This window comes from Rhinopithecus bieti, unplaced genomic scaffold, assembly GCF_001698545.2.
Source record: "Rhinopithecus bieti isolate Rb0 unplaced genomic scaffold, ASM169854v2 scaffold_66918, whole genome shotgun sequence".
Lineage (NCBI taxonomy): Eukaryota > Metazoa > Chordata > Mammalia > Primates > Cercopithecidae > Rhinopithecus > Rhinopithecus bieti.
In genome coordinates, this window is record NW_016825404.1 from 132,932 (window position 1) to 150,986 (window position 18,055).

Here is an 18,055-nt window from a genome sequence, read left to right on the forward strand (position 1 = left end):
CAATACTGAGACCGGCCGGGCGCGGTGGCTCAAGCCTGTAATTCCATCACTTTGGGAGGCCTAGACGGGCGGATCACGAGGGTAGGAGATCGAGACCATCCTGGCTAACACGGTGAAACCCCGTCTCTACTAAAAAATACAAAAATCTAGCCGGGTGAGGTGGCGGGCGCCTGTAGTCCCAGATACTCGGGAGGATGAGGCAGGAAAATGGCGTAAACCCGGGAGGCGGAGCTTGCAGTGAGCTGAGATCCGGCCACTGCACTCCAGCCTGGGCGACAGAGCGAGACTCCGTCTGTAAAAAAAAAAAAAAAAAAAAAAAAAAAAAAAAAAAAAGGGACAAGGAAAATTTCCTGAAGAATCAGAAAAAGTTCAATAAAGGAAAATATTGAGAGAAGGGTGTTGATGGAGAGGGGATGATGACAGAAATTTAAAATCAGTATAAATTAAGAAATAAGCCTGCCTTGATCCACTTGTAATTCAGAACAATTATTGATATCCTTTAGTCTAAGGAGTTTATAGATATTTTTCAGTGATGGAATATCAATATTTAAAAACATGTATTTTGAAGAGAAATGCAATGCATAAAATGTATAGTTTAATGATGACCAAGTGTGGATTTGGAGTAAGAAGAATACATGTGCATTTTTGTTACAAGTGCATGTTTGTTGCATGGGATTGCCTAGGAAATGGGTGTCACATGCAGGTCTCTGCAAGATAAGTGTGGACTGTAACAGAAGTCATGCAGTGTCTGCTGTCCTGAAGAGGTTATCCTGTACTGTTTGAAGTACTTAAGTCTGTACTGTCCGGCTGTGGCTTAGCTTCTGTTGCTTAGCACATGATCTTTGGTTGTCCCAGCTAACTCTTTGACAGCATTAACTGATTTTCTGATGCTGGGCACTCTCTGTTGGCCAGTAGATAATTTAAAAAAAAAAAAAAATACACTTGTACTCCGGTGGCTCACGCCTGTAATCCCAGCACTTTGGGAGGCCGAGGCGGGCAGATCACAAGGTCAGAAGATAAAGACCATCCTGGCTAACACGGTGAAACCCTGTCTCTACTAAAGATACAAAAAATTAGCTGGGCATGGTGGTGGGCACCTGTAGTCCCGGGTACTCGGAAGGCTGAGGCAGGAGAATGGCATGAACCTGGGAGGCAGAGCTTGCAGTGAGCCGAGATCACGCCACTGCACTCCAGCCTGGGTGACAGAATGAGACTCTGTCTCAAAAAAAAATAAAAGAAAATACACCTGAACTCATAATATGTAGATGTGAACAGTGAATATGTTATAAAGGTTTACTCTCTTATAAACTCAGGTCAAATTATAGTAATTTAATGTATGCATGTTCTACAAAAGCTTACATGTGTGTAGAATTCTTTTCTCTTTTAATATTTGACCTCATTCTGCCACTCATGTGAAAAGTGTATTTACTAGCACCTTTCAAAGTTCGAATCCAAATGAGATATACTTTTAGCTATTAAGTTTGAAGAGTACATTTATGTTATTGCCTTCAAATGGCATATCGAATAAATGCCCACATTTGAGACATTGTGCTTATAGCAGTAACAAAGAAGATTAAATATATGAGGCTTAGCCTTCCTGGAGTTTATAATTTTAAAAATGGCACAAGTACCAGCAAACAGGTAAATTCAGAAGAGAGTACAGAATAAAATTAAGAAGCAAAATATACTCGAGAATAAATAAATATATTGGGTAAGTAATATATGTATATGTCCATGGGTAAAATATTACAGTTTAATTTTTTTAAATTTTGTTATCAGCTGTTATCAAAGTACTTTTGAGGTCGTATTTTAGTAAACAGGTTTATATGTTCCAAGTTTGAAATGAATTTTTGTATATAATTGTTAATATCATTGATTAATATCTTCTATTTTCATAGATTTGATCCAGGCTACCAACGAGACCAATGTTAATATTCCTCAGATGGCTGACACTCTCTTTGAGCGGGCAACAAACAGTAGCTGGGTGGTTGTGTTTAAGGCTTTAGTGACAACACATCATCTCATGGTGCATGGAAATGAGGTAAACTAAGTAAACTTTTCGCTTTTTTTGATGGAGGAAGGAGGCTTTTAGGAATAGCATGGTGATGATTTAAGGCTCTTTGAATTTTCACTAATTCGGAGAAAAAGAAAAGGAAATACACAGTTCCAGATCATCTAGAATACAAGTTTAATCTTCTCCTTAGTTATTTAACAAAAAATAAACTTTAAGCTAGACATTGTCTTAGAGATATGAGGTATAGGTATACCTCAGAGATATTGCGGGTTTGATTCCCGACCACTGCAAAAAAAAAACCTTATATTGCAATAAAGTGAGTCACACAAATGTTTTGGTTTCCCAGTGCATGTAAAAGTTACATTTATACTTATACTGTACTCTATTTAAGTGTACAATAGTATTATGTCTAAAGTACATATCTTAATTTTGAAATCCTTTATTGCTAAAAAAATGATTATCAAATGATCATCTGAGCCTTCAGTGAGTTGTAATCTTTGCTGCTAGAAGGTCTTGCCCTGATGTTGATGGCTGCTGACTGATTAGGATGGTGGTTGCTGAAGTAATTGCAGAAATTTCTTAAATTAAGACAACAGTGAAGTTTGCCACATCAATTGACTCTTCCTTTTACAAAAGATTTCTCTGTAGCATTCAATGCTCTTTGATAGCATTTTATCTACAGCAGAACTTCTTTCAAAATTGGAGTTAATCTCTCAAACCTTGCTACTGCTTTATCAGCTGTTTATGTAATTTCTATACCCTTTGTTGTTATTTTAACAATGTTCACAGTATCTTTACCAGGAGAAGATTTTATCTCAATAAACCACTTTCTTTCTCATCCATAAGAAGCAACTCCTTATCCATTGAAGTTTTATCAAGAGATTATAGCAATTCAGTCCCATCTTCAGGTTCCATGTCTAATTCTAGTTATCTTGCTATTTTCCCACACATCTGCAGTTACTTCCTCTGCTGGTCTTGAATCCCTCTAAGTCATCCATAGGGGCTGAAATGCTCTTCTGCCAGATTCCTGCTAATGTTGGTAACTGTATGTCCTCCCATGAATCACAAATGTTTTAATGGCATCTAGAATGGTGAATCTTTTCTAGAAGGTTTTCAATTTGCGTTGCTCACATCCATCAGAGGAATCACTATCTATAGGAGCTATAGCCTTACAAAATGTATTTCTTAAATAACAAGACTTGAAAGTAAAAATTACTCCTTGATCCATGGGCTGCACAATGAGTGTTGTGTTAGCAGTCATGAAAACAACATGCATCTCTCCGTACATCTCCATCAGAGCTCTTATGGTGACAAGGTGCATGTCAATGAGCAGTAATATTTTGAAAGGAATCTTTTTTTTCTGAGCAGTTAAGTCTCAACAGTGGGCTTCGAATATTCAGTAAACCATTCTGTAAACCGATGTGCTGTCATCCAGGCTTTGTTGTTTCATTTATAGAGCACGGGCAGAGTAGGTTTAGTGTAATTCTTAAGGACCCTAGATTTTCAGAATGGTAAATCAGCATTGACCTCTACTTCATGTCATCAGCTGCCTTAGCCCCTAACAAGAGAGTCAGGCTGTCTTTTGAAGTTTTGAAGTCAGGTACTATATTCTCCTTTCTAGATAAGAAAGTTCTAGATGGCATCTTCTTCCAATAGAAGGCTGCTTTGCCTACATTGAAAATCTGTTTCGTGTAGCCACCTTCATGAATTATCTCAGCTAGATCTTCTGGATAACTCGCTACAGCTTCTTCATTAGCACTTCCTGCTTCACTTTGTACTTTTATATTGTGGAGATGACTTCTTTGCTTCATGAACTAACCTCTGCTAGCATCAAACTTTCATTCTGCAGTTTCCTCACCTTTCTCAGCCTTCCTAGAATTGAAAAAAAGTTGGGGCCTTGCTCTGAATTAGGCTTTGGCTTAAGGGAATGTTGTAGCTGGTTTGATCTTTTATCCAAACCACTCAAACATTCTCCGTATCAGCAAGAAAGCTATTTCACTTTCTTATCATTTGTGTGTTCACTAAAGTAGCACTTTTAATTTTCTTCAAGACTTCTCCTTTATATTTACAACTTGACTAACTGGCACAGGAGAGCTAGCTTTTGGCCTTTCTCAGCTTTCGACATGCCACTCTCACTAAGCTTAATCACTTCTAGCTCTTGAGTTAAAGTGAGAGATGTGTGACTCTTCCTTTCACTTGAATATCTAGAGATCATTGTAGGGTTATTAGTTGGCTTAATTTCAATATTGTTGTGTCTCAGGGAATAAGGAGGCCTGAGGAGAGGGAGAAAGTCAGGGAAACAACCAGCGGTGGTGCAGTCAGAACATACGCAACATTTACTGATTAAGTTTGCCATTATTTATGGGCACAGTTCGTGGCACCTCAAAACAATTACATTAGTAACATCAAAGATCACTGATGACAGATCACCAAAACAGATATAATAATAATGAAAAAGTTTGAAATATTGTGAGAATTACCAAAATGTGACACAAAGTGAGCAGTGATAGACTGGCTTATCCCTGGGTTGCCACAAATCTTCAATTTGCAAAAAGTGCAATAAAAATAAAGCTCAATAAAATGAGATATGCCTGTGTTAAAATTATAGGTTCAAGAAATGGATATACCATGTAAACCTATTTTAAGCAAAATGTTAGAAGAAAGAACAATAGAATTATTTTCCCATAGGAAAGATTCCTTTGAATCTTTGAGTGAAAATTGCATTCATAAGATGTTTATTTTGGAAAACACTGATAAAATTAAAATTACCAATTTTATGTAGGATGCCTACTGAATCCTAATAAATTATAGTATTTCCATTATGTGCAGAAATGAAAGATCATACAATTTAATTCTAATTCACAAAGCTTTTTTTTCTCTCAGAGACATTCAGCATTCTAGGAAACTTTATAACTGAGCAAAAGAGATCACAATGAGAATTTGTCAAAAAAAATGCCTTTAGTATCAGAAATTGTTTAAAGGTATGATTTAAGCATATGTGTATTTAATTCTAATTTTGTTTTCAGANGTAAACCTATTTTTAAGCAAAAATGTTAGAAGAAAGAACAATAGAATTATTTTTCCCATAGGAAAGATTCCTTTGAATCTTTGAGTGAAAATTGCATTCATAAGATGTTTATTTTGGAAAACACTGATAAAATTAAAATTACCAATTTTATGTAGGATGCCTACTGAATCCTAATAAATTATAGTATTTCCATTATGTGCAGAAATGAAAGATCATACAATTTAATTCTAATTCACAAAGCTTTTTTTTCTCTCAGAGACATTCAGCATTCTAGGAAACTTTATAACTGAGCAAAAGAGATCACAATGAGAATTTGTCAAAAAAAATGCCTTTAGTATCAGAAATTGTTTAAAGGTATGATTTAAGCATATGTGTATTTAATTCTAATTTTTGTTTTTCAGAGATTTATTCAGTATTTGGCTTCTAGAAATACACTATTCAATCTCAGCAATTTTTTGGACAAAAGTGGATCCCATGGTGAGAATATTTGTATTTTATAATCTTTTGCCAATGCTTTGATTTTTGAAGTGAGACTATTAATCCAAAATCATTGCAACTGACAGCTTCATTGAATATTTAAGAATGTAAAAATAATTATATTTAAATATAGCTTTAAAATATTTAATTATAGACAACTCAGCATATAAAATATATATTAAGTTTATTTTGGGGATTTTTACCACATGTTTACCTTTAAAAGTAACAGTGGGTGTGCTAGACCCACGGTTGTGTTTTATGAAGGTACAGGAGACAATGAAATAAATGATGCCTTCTCAATTAAAAAAAATGATTCCAGTCTTAAATAAATTTTTTGTGTGGATTAATAGGGTTTGAACTGCATTCATTTGTTCATTGATCATATTCACTGTTTATCTGTTATGTGTAAAGCAAGCACATCAAGCAAATGGAACATTATCAGATGGCTGCATGAATTAAATCTGAAACTGGCTATTTGAAAAATGAACAAAATTCAAGGAAAATTTAAAAACATATTATGTACTGGAATGGTGGAATAAGTAATTGAATCATCCTGGAATGCCTCATGTCAAAAGTATTTTTGCCTAGAAGCAGGATTTTAAATGGGGTCTGACACAGTTATTGACCCTATCCTAGGACTATCACCATTTAGAGAGTAAAAAAAATAGTAGTATGCAAAGCATAGTTGAAGGTGTTTTATTAATTAGTTTTATTTCTTCTTTCCACTCCCCCAGGTTATGATATGTCTACCTTCATAAGGCGCTATAGTAGATATTTGAATGAAAAGGCTTTTTCTTACAGACAGATGGCCTTTGATTTTGCCAGGGTGAAGAAAGGGTATGTTTTTGTCTTTCTTATATTTATTAGAGGAGAATTAGTCCTTGAGGCATACTTGATTTATTTTAACTAAGCTTAAATGCCAGCTAATTTTCTTGAAGGCCCAGTTTACAATAACCTAAAAAAAGAAACTCAATAAATAATATTGTAGAAGTTAGCCTTGAAGTTGCAATATGCATTATTTTATTTATATCTTCATGCAGAAAAATCTGATTTGCTTCTCAGTTTATATGCTATCACATTTTTTTCTTCTCTCTAACCCCAGGACAAATTATGTAACATTTTATTTGTTAAAATTAACTCAAAATTTTTAAACATGTATGTACCTTTAAATAATTTACGAAGGAGGGAAGACAAGATTCACTTAAAAGTATAGTGACTGTAGGTGACAATAGCAATTTGACCTGGCACAGTGGTACCTGTAATCCCAGTACTTTGGGAGGCCAACCTGGGAGAATCATTTGAGCTCAGGAGTTAAAGAACAGCCTGGGCAATGTAGGAGTTAAAGACCAGCCTGGGCAATGTAGTGAGACTTTCTCTCTACTAAAAATCAAACAAATTAGTCAGGTGTGGTGGTGCATGCCTATAGTACCAGCTGTTTGGGAGGCTAAGGCAGGAGGATTGCTTGATCCCAGGAGACTGAGGCTACAGTGAGCTACGTTCGTGCCACTGCACTCTACCTTAGCAACCTTGTCTCTAAGACCCTGTGTCTAAAAAAAAAAAAAAAAGGAAAAAAAAAAAAAAAGATGGAAAATAGACAATAGCTATATGAATGTTTTTTGATTGAGGTGAATCTGAACTTTGATCTGTTTTTGAGGGATAGTATCATCCTAGAAAACACGTACATAAACACACACATGCACACACCATAATCAAACTAATTGTTAATACTACCAATTAAGAAAACCTCATTGAAACAGAAACACTTGAATTTTATCTATAATTACCATTTATTTCCCTCTAAATAGATGTATAAATCTAGTCAGAAGCATTCAGCCACATATTTGTGCATATCTTATATCTGTTCCTCATTTGAAATAATGCAAGGTACTAGAGCAGCTTTAATATTTTAGTCTCAAGAATCCACACAAAAAGATGTAACTTTATTTTTGCAATGGCTAACCTAACCTTAGTTTTGGGCTACATTTTTACCATAGTGGTGAAAACCATCAACTTGCATATTGAAAATAATTTATTGTAGATGAATACTTTATTATAGTAGGTGTTTTCCTTCACCCTCTTCTCACGAGAGATGAGTCTAGCTCATATGCCTTCCTCTAACTTCTTACATGGCACCGTGCAACCATTGCTGATGTTCCCAGCTGCATTGTGACCTCTGCAATAGGTCCATGGCCTTCCTAGAAACTTCTGCCCACCTGTATGAACACATGTGGACACTTCGGGTTGCTTTCTCCACTGTTGGTCTGGGAGAGACCCTGAAAGTTGTACTGCTGCTTCTCAACCATCACCATCACTGGATACAAGGGCTTGCTAAGGAAGGTGGAGATGGGGCAGTGCACCCTCTGACATCAGCATTAACCTTCAATCTCATCTTCTGTAGCTAAACTCTTACCTTTGTTTGGGAAAAGTGTTCTTATCAGCATGCATTTTTCTTCCCTTGATGGTTAATAGCATAAACCCTGTACTCCAAGTCATATACGTTTTATAAACCTCTCAGACATGTTTTCTCTTTCTCAAAAAAAGAAAAAAATCTAGCTTTTTAGAAAGTTTATTTTTTGGGGCAAAGTGGCTCATAGCTATAGTCTCAGCACTTTGGTAGATCATGGAGGGAGGACTGTGAGGTCAGGAGTTCAAGACCAGCCTGGGCAACATAGTGAGATTCCCATCCCTACCAAAACAAATTTTTAAAAAATTAACCGGATGTGGTGGCATGCATCTGTAGTTCCAGCTACTCATGAGGCTGAGGCAGGAGAATCACTTGTGCCCAGGAGTTCGAAATTACAGTGAGCTATGATCATGCCGTTGCACTCCAGTTTGGGTGACAGAGGGAGACTATCTCAAAAAAAAAAAAAAAAAAAAAAAAGAAAAGAAAGAGAAGAAAACATACTTTTCAACACTATTACCTTTATTACAGAGTTAGAAAAATCCATTCAGAAATGCAACTTGCCTCTTTTATCCAGACTGCATTGCTTTCTTCCTAAGGACAGTACAGATAGAAAATAAACAAGCATTGCCTGTGCAGTGGAATAAGAATAGATAATAGATAGAGGGAGGAAACGACTACAACCTTGTAATGCCTCAAATTGATCCCACAGGATTAATAAGGAAACAGGGTGGTATGGGGGAACAGCTTAGAACAATGCATATGGTCTTGAATTGTCCATATCCAATGAAATTGTTTTTTTTTTTTTTTTTTTTTTTTACTGTAGGGCTGATGGTGTAATGAGGACAATGGCTCCCGAAAAGCTACTAAAGAGTATGCCAATACTGCAGGGACAAATTGATGCACTGCTTGAATTTGATGTATGTATCTCACTAGAAAATGTTTCTTACACAATCAATGTTGTCTTTCATTTGAAGATGGGCTACAGGTAAATCCAAAGATTTCCTTGGGAAGCAACTGTAGATCTTCTTCATTTAGATGAATACTTAGTTCAGGCTGTTAAGCTCGGTAAGGATTATTTAGGTTCCCCCTGATTTTTCTAAGCAGTTTACCAGGTGTTTACATACGTCAAGGAAAAATATGAATGGTACATTCTTGGAACTTCATGTTCTGAGTAGGATAGTGGCTTCCTATTGTACTTGACACGATGAAGTATCTGCAAGATGTACCTTCAGGCAGCTAAATAGCTTGACCTGCTGTTAGAAATATTTTATTTTATTTTATTTTTATTTTATTTTTGAGACAGACTCTCGTTCTGTCACCCAGGCTGAAGTGCAGTGGCGCGATCTCCGCTCACTGCAAGCTCCGCCTCTCGGGTTCACGGCATTCTACTGCATCAGCCTCCTAAGCAGCTGGTACTATAGGCACCCTCCATCACGCCTAGCCAATTTTCTGCATTTTCAGTAGAGATGGCATCTCACCATGCTAGCCAGGATGGTCTCGATCTCCTTACCTCATGATCTGCCTGCCTCGGCCTCCCAAAGTTCTGGGATTACAGGCATGAGCCACCACGCCTGGCCTAGAAACCATTTTATGCGGATTGCTTAAATCACACTATCCACGAAAGAATTGTGTTTAATCTTAGATAAATTAGTGAATTGTTTCATTGTCAGTATCCTGGTTATGATATTGTACCATAGTTTTATAGGATGTTACCATTAGGATAAACTGGGTAAATGGTATATGGGATCTTTCTGTGTTCCTTCTTACACTGCATGTAAATTTAGAGTTATCTTAAAATAAAAAAATTAATTTTGAAGAGTCTTGAGGCCGGGCATGGCTCACACCTCTTATCCCAAACTTTGGGAGGCCAAGGCAGGCAGATCACTTGAGGTCAGGAGTTTGAGACCAGCCTGGCCAACATGGTGAAACCCTGTCTCTACTAAAATCCCGAAGAAAAAAAAAAAAAAAAAAATTAGCCAGGTGTGGTGGTGCATGCCTGTAATCTTAGCTACCTGGGAGGCTGAGGTGAGAGGATCGCTTGAACCTGGGAGGCGGAGGTAGCAGTGAACTGAGATCATGCCGCTGCACTCCAGTCTGGACAACAGAGTGAGACTCTGTCTCAAAAAAAAAAAAAAAAAAAAATTGAAATCTGATTCATGAAAATAAAATATTTTGACATGTAGAGACATTCTTAACTCATATTGTTCAGCCTTGTGGTATTTTGGTGGTTGCCTACAACAAAGATTTTCCTCAAATTTTAGTAACTTAGTGTCTCTGTTACGATTGTATGGTTTAGTCTATAATTGGGTGCTAATCACAACACCTAACTCCTGTGAAATTTCATAAAAGCAGCAAACCATCTTATTTTTTAACAGATTTTACAATAAAGACTTCACTAAGTATCTGTCGAATTGCCTTTTAACTTGTTTTTCTTTTTTTCATTTATTTTTCTTTACTTTCCTTGCCCTTACTAAGGGTTCTGTCTTGAAAGAGAAACTCATAAAGGGAAAAATAAAAGGATTGAGGAATAGGGAGAAATTACGCACCTTTGTGTTGATGATTATAGCAGTTTGGAATGGATGAACAATTATGAGTCTCTAGAGTTATTTTAGAGGTAGCTGACTAAGGTATTCCCCATGCTATTCTTCCACACTGAGTCATTGCAGGACCCTGGAGCCTGAATTCTTTCACAGAAACTATTAGATAGGAGAAGTGGAAGAAATGTAACATAACAGTAAAACTAACAAAACACCAGATGTTCAAAAGTTAAATTTGAATAACCTATGGATTAATCTATATAAAGACATATATATATGCACATATATCTGTCTTTTAATTCGTAAGACTAACTTCATTGACTTAAATTGAAGCAAAAACATATGTAGTCCATCTTTTGATATTGGTAGGGTTACTAAATGAATTGCCAACGTGTGTAGAATATTCATGAATTTCTTAGTAGTCATTCGAGACATTTTAATGTGATTCAAGAAAAATTATGACTTGATATGCAGCTAATATTAAATTTTTCTGTTTTTCTAGGTACATCCAAATGAACTAACAAATGGTGTCATAAATGCAGCATTTATGCTTCTTTTCAAAGATCTTATCAAACTTTTTGCTTGCTACAATGATGGTGTTATTAACTTACTCGGTAGGTGGAACAGCTGAAACATGTCTGGGCTGATGGGATACACGGTAAGATTGATGAATTCTGTGGGGTGAGTCTCTTGTCCCACTTCTTGGCAGGCAATATTGTGTGGAATACCATAATAGTGAGTAAGTCCACAGATGGTGATACTGGCAGAACGATGTGGGCAGAGATGGTAAATCCATATCTAGGATAACTGGGTGCTAATCATAGTGTAGACAGATTGCTGCTAGCCACCCTAGTAAAAGGAATTGATCCTCAGCCTCTTACTTGGTGGATGGCTGGTCTCCTTGGACTATTGTGTTATGATGAAAGCTCACTGTTGATCCAGGGTGTTGGCCAACTGAGGACTCAGCAGTGGTGATAGGCATATAAGCCTTGGCGATGGGAAGCCTATGCTGTTTAGCCTATTCATGACCTCCATTTCTGATATCATGCCCACTTCCTATAGAGTTCTCTTAGCCCTCTGATTAGCAAGAGCCATTTTGTGGGATATGCCCTTTGGTTTTTATTCAAGTGGGATGAAGATAGTCTAATGCTCTCTATCCATTCTGAGAGGTCCATCTATCACCTTTTCTCCAGACCTCCTTGTCACCAATCCTCCAGTTTTATTTTTTTCAAGTACCTTATCATCCAGGCCAACAGTTAGTTGCCACACATAATTTGGTGTAGTTCAATGTGTCTTACCATTTTTCCTTTTCCAAAAAGTAGAAAATTAGATAGATATATTTCTGGAAATTTGACTCACTGTGAAGATTTCTTTCTATGTCAAAGCCATCCCTTTGTGGGGATATTATTCAGCTTTTCACTTCCGGGTGGTGCCAACATGAGGAACCAGCTCTAAACCAAATTTGAATGTTTTCTTCCTCAGTCAGCTGGTGATAGGGAACTCCTCCAGAGTCCATGGGTATAATCTGAGGAAGAAATGGGAAAGAAAAAGATGCACTGAGAATATGAGCCATCTGTTCATACAGTCTACCTGCTTATTCACAGCCTACTTGAGGCTTGTCTCTTATAGACTACTTCTTTTGATAATGGAGTATGATTGCACTTGTTCAGCTTTATTGTTTGGTACATTAGATAACACCCACTTTAGGTCTGATGATCACTTGATGTTCTTTGGTCAAAATTTAAGTCTCTAAAAGTAAAAGGTAGGTAAAAATAAACCAAGGTAAACTGAGATAAAAGTAAACCGAGAGCTTTTTTCCAAAGGAGATTAGCTACTGTTTGAAGAAGACATGGCTCTACTCCAAAGCACTGGAGGCCTGTATTGGAGTGTACCAAAGGCACTCTACAGCATTTGAATCTGCTGTACATGCTTCGAGTACCTTTAGATCTGCTGAAACAGAGCCCCACGTGGCATCAGTTTGGAGATGTTGCAGAGTCTTCCCTTAATCTGGGCCTGACTCATATATGACACTATACTGAATGCTTTGCAGCACATACACATGTCCTCTATGTTGCCACCAAAGCAGCATAGCAGACTTCTGCCCCTTTTTGGTTACAAAGAGTGCAAGGTACAACATTTCTCTTTTACATGGAAGGAATTTCTCTGAAATGCACAGACTTCGGGGCCCTTAGAAACTTCATTGAGGTGGCTGGTCTCTGAATTTTCATGGATTCTGTCTCCCATACTGTGACATGCATGTGACTTATCAAGGCAGCTAAGATACCTTCAGTTCTTGCCCACTACATACATTCAGCCTTATGTCATCGAAATGATATCCTATGGGAGTATGACAGCCAAAGAGGTTGATATCCCTGAAATAAGACAGTGAGGCTTTAATGGCATCTCTGCTAGATGACAGAAAACTGCTTCCAGTGGTTTCTGCTTATTGAGGTAGAGATAAAAGCATTACCTAGTTCTGTAACTACCTGTGAGGTACCAGGAGCTGTGTTGATTTTCTTCTGGTAAATGAGGATGTATCTGGAAACCTGCACATTAGCAGTTATCATCTGATTAAGTTTATAATCTACTGTTAACCTCTCAAATACATACATCTTTTCATAAAACAAATATGCAAATATACTGAGGATGTGATGGAATTTCTACCCCTGTATCTTTGCAGAAATCAGAAAAACAGTGCAGATTCTGCTAGTTTTAAAGTATATCTACTCAAACTATGCATTCAGAAAACTGAGGATATAACCACAGATAGTTTTGTGCAGTCACTGGATCTAATTTCCTTTTATAACTTAATCCCCATAAAGCCTCCACTCAGACAGCTAGAACATATAGTGACATTATGGGTCCCCAAGGAGTAGAATGAGCTTAGAGTCAGTGTCCCTGAAAAGTCTGGGTAGATAAATCTGACTTCTGGTTTCTGGTTCCACGTGGAAGGAGCTTAGAAGTCACAACTCTGTCCTAAAAATAAGTACAAAACTGAACAGACTGAAAAATCAATAGCTCTTCTGAGATCCACAAGAGAGGTGAAGACAGGGAAAACCTCTGCCCCCAAGATTGGGGAGACAGGCAAATACAAGGAGTCATGGATTACTGGAACAGAGACTCATGAATGGAAACTGCCATAGGAACTAGTGTTGAAGTAGGAAGATTTGAACTGTAATTGATGAATTGTTGGAGGCTCAATGTGGCCAAGTCTGAGAGTTAAAAACTCCTAGGGAACCCCGTCATAGGGAGCACCACTTTTGTTTTACCTCCGGGAGCTCAACTAGGCTCCTATAGTAAATATTAGGGAAAAATCTGCTTGTGCTTCCAGGATGGGGAGAAGAAAAGGAACCATTATGAAATACGCCAGAGCACTCTTATTTGTAAGAAGGAGCAACTACTTAACCAGAGCCTCACCTGATGTGCTGAGATTTAATCAGAGCCTAACTGGGCAAGTGCCCAACTCTAGCCCACTACATCTATCTTGTCCAAGAGGAAAAACCAAGAAGCATTTGTGAAGTTCACAATCCGGAGGCATAGACTCACTAAAAAGTGAGACCTAAACACAGGACTGTGGAACACTTGACCTCCCCACACCGTAACACCACATTAATAAAGACCCATTTGCAGCAGTTCCTTTTACTTGGTACATCATGTACAGCTATCGAGAAAAAATTACAAGTCATAGTAAATGACAAAAAAAAATTCAAAAAGACAAAGCAAGCATCAGAACCTGATATGGCAGGGATGAAGGAATGATCAGACTGGGAATTTAAAGCAGTTATGATTAATAGGCTCAGGGCTCCAATGGCTAAAATAGGCAGCATGCAAGAACAGATAGGCAATGTAAGCAGAGAGATGGAAATCCTAAAAAAGAACTAAAAAGAAGTACTAGAGATCAAAACCACGGTGGGATTATTAGCAAACAGGACATGGCTGCGGAAACAGTCTTTAAGCTTGCAGACAAATCAATAGAAACCTCCAAAACTACAGAGCAAAGAGAAGAAGACTAAAAACAAAACAAAAATGTCAGAACAGAATAAGACTGTGGGACAACAACAAAAGGTGTCATATATGTATAATGGAATACCAGAATGAAAAGAGAGAAAGGAATGAAATATTTGAAATAATAATGACAGAGAATTTTCTCAAATTTATGTCAGACATCAAACCACATACCAGGAAGCTCAGAGAACACCAAGTAGAATAAATGCCCCCAAAACTACCTTGAGACATATAATTTTCAAACTATTGAAAATCAAAGATGAAGAAATAAATTATGAAAAAGCCAGAGGGAAAAATCACTTTGTCTATGGAGGAGAAAAAAATAAGAATTATGTGTGACTTCACCTCACAAACCATGCAAACAAGAAGGGAATGGAGTGAAATGTTTAGTGTTGAGACAACCCACTTAACCTAGAATTCTTTACTATGTGAAATAGTCCTTTAAAAGTGAAAGAGAAATAAAGACTTTCTCAGTCAAACACAACTGGAAAGAATTTATTGCCAGTAGATCTGCATTTGCAAAAAATGCTAAAAGAAGTTCTGTAGGGAGAAGGAAAATCATATGGGTCAGAAACTTGGGTCTACATAAAGAAAGGAAGAATATCAAAAGAAGAGTGAGTGAAGGTTAAATAAAAACTTTTATTTCCCTTATTCTTAGTTGTTCTGACAGACAACAGTTTGTTCAAAATAATAATAGCAATAATATATGTTTATGTATTTATATAAAGTATATACATATATGCTTATATATAGGTGAAATGAATGACAGCAATAATACAAGGGATAGTAGGGAGGAATTTGGATGTTTTGTTATTATAAGATACTCACACTATCAATGAAGCACTATGGTGTCATTTGAAAGTGGCCTTGGATTAGTTGTAAATGTACATAGCAAACTCTATGGCGACCACTAAAAAAGTAAAAAAGAAGTGTAATTGATATGCTAAGAAAGGAGAGAAAATGGAATCTTATAAAATGCTCATTTAAAACCACAAAGGGTAGAAAAAGAGTGGAAGACAAAAATAGTAACAAAAAACAAAGGCAGCAAATAGAAAATAGTAACAAAATGGTAGATACTAATCCAACTATACCAAAAATCACTTTAACTTCAGTAGTCTAAAAGCATCAATTAAGACAGAGATTACCAGAGTAGATCTAAAAACAAGACCCAACTATAGGTTGTCTATAGGAAATCAACTTTAAATATAAAGACACACATAAATTAAGAGTAGAGAGATGGAGAAAAATATACCGTGCTAACACTAATCAAAATAAAGCAAGAGTAGTTATATTAATTTCCAGACATGGCAGACTTCAAAGCAAGGACAGTTATCAAAGATAAAGAAAGACATTACATAATGATAAAGGGGTCAATTTTTCAAACAGACACAACAGTCCTTAATGTGTATGCACCTAACAGCAGACAATCAACAAGTACGTGTGGCAAAAACTGCTAGAACTGCAAGGAGAAATAGATAAATCTACTGGTCGAGTTGGATCTTCAACATCCCTCTATCAGTAATGGACAGATTCAGCAGGCAGAAAATCAGTAGGGATGAAGGTGAACTCAACAATACTATTAACTGGATATAATGGACATATATCCATATAGACTACTGATCTAAAAACAGAAGAATGCACATTCTTCTCAATCTTACATGGAACATTCACCAGTAGAGACCACAATCTGAACCATAAAACAATTCTTGACAAATTTAAACTAATAGAAATCATACAACCATCTGCTCTCAGACCACAGTGGAATTAAACTAAAAATAATAACAAAAACAACTGGAAAATCTCAGAATAGGTGGAGATTAAACACACTTCTAAATAACACATGGGTCAAAGAAGAAAGCTCAAGAGAAATCTAAGAATATTTTGAACTAAATGACACTGAAAATATACCTTATCAAAATGTGTAGGATGAATTGAAAGCAGTGCTTATAGGGAAATTTATAGTATTGGATGCATATACTAGAAGAAAGATCTAAAATCAGTCACCTAAGCTTCCACCTTGGGAAACAAGAAAAAGAAGAGAAAATTATTCAAAGTAAATGGAAGAAAAGAAATAATAAGAATTAGAACGTAAATCAATGAAATTGAAAACAGGAAATCAATAAAAAAAATGATGAAACCAAAAGTTGGTTCTTTGAAAAGATCAATAAAATCAATAAGTCTCTAGCCAGACTAAGAAAAAAAAAAGGACACAAATTACTAATAATAGAAATTAAAGAGGGGAGACCACTACAGATCTTATAGACATTAAAAAGATAAGGGAATATTATGAACAACTATGTGCTCACAGATTTGATAATTAAATGAAATGGACCAACTCCTTGAAAGGTACAATCTATCTAAACTCACACAAGAAGAAATAGACAACCTGGATAGGCGTCTATCTATTAAAGATACTTAGTCAATAATAACCTTTGAAAACAAAAAACATCAGGCCCACGTGGGTTTACTGGTAAATTCTACCAAGCACTTAAGTGAGAAATTATACTAACACTTTACAGTCTCTTCCAGAAGATAGAAATAGGGAAGATTCTTCTTAACTCTTTTTATGAGGCCAGCATTACCTTAACTTCAAAACCAAAGACATTACAAGAAAAGGAAAGTGGCCGGGCGCAATGGCTCACACCTGTAATCCCAGCACTTTGGGATGCCAAGGGTGGTAGATCACTTGAAGTCAGGAGTTTGAGACCAGCATGGCCAAGATGGTGAAACCCCATCTCTACTAAAAATACAAAAATTAGCTGGATGTGGTGACAGCCACCTGTGATCCCAGCTACTCAGGAGGCTGAAGCAGGAGAATTGCTTGAACCAGGAGGTGGAGGTTGCAGTGAGCTGAGATCGTGCCATTGCACTCCAGCCTGAGCAACAGAGCAAGACTCCATCTCAAAAAAAAAAATTAATTTGACTGTTAGATTACCAAGCCAGGCTATTAAATAGCTAATATTCTCAGATCTACCTGTATCTTGTATTATATCCTGAACCATTAATTTAGTTTCCTAACACTTCTGCTTCAATATTTATAAAACAACTGAGGTAAATTAGCTAATGTCTTAGATGTCTTCCGACATTAATGTCTGAAGATTGTATTAACTATTGCAATTGAAAATTGAAAATGCAGACTTACAGAAAGTACATTATTAGAATTAATGCCATCATTTGAATTTTTCATTTATGTATTTTAATAATCTTTTGCTGTAGGCTTGACTTCTAAAAAATTCAGTTTGCTTTTGAAATATAACCATGAATAATATTCATCTGGAAAAGAAAGTAGAACTCATAATGCCAGCTATGGGGTAAAAAAATCTTTTCAACAAATTAGAGTAGAACAACTGGATATCTACATGGGAAGGAAATGAACTTAGAACTTTATCTCAATTAGTTGTTCACAATATGCCTACAAATTCTTTGATACTCATCCCCTAAAAGGTATGAATTGGCTGGGCGTGGTGGCTCACTCCTGTAATCCCAACACTTTGGGAGGCCGAGGTGGGCAGATCACTTGAGGTCAGGAGTTTGAGACCAGCCTGGCCAACATGGTGAAACCCCATCTCTACTAAAAATACAAAAATTAT

General features: G+C 36.6%; 1 protein-coding gene across 11 annotated transcripts in view; it reads left to right on the plus strand.

Annotated features, from left to right (window-relative positions):
* SNAP91 (synaptosome associated protein 91) overlaps nucleotides 1-18,055 on the plus strand; it is a 165,881-nt gene that overhangs the window by 40,644 nt on the left and 107,182 nt on the right. For all 11 annotated transcript variants that reach the window (XM_017863004.1, XM_017863001.1, XM_017863002.1 and 8 more), the window contains exons 3-7: nucleotides 1,899-2,041; nucleotides 5,444-5,519; nucleotides 6,254-6,356; nucleotides 8,747-8,840; nucleotides 10,963-11,074. In XM_017863004.1, coding sequence (XP_017718493.1) covers nucleotides 1,899-2,041; nucleotides 5,444-5,519; nucleotides 6,254-6,356; nucleotides 8,747-8,840; nucleotides 10,963-11,074 — 528 coding nt within the window. The remainder of the gene's footprint in view (nucleotides 1-1,898; nucleotides 2,042-5,443; nucleotides 5,520-6,253; nucleotides 6,357-8,746; nucleotides 8,841-10,962; nucleotides 11,075-18,055) is intronic.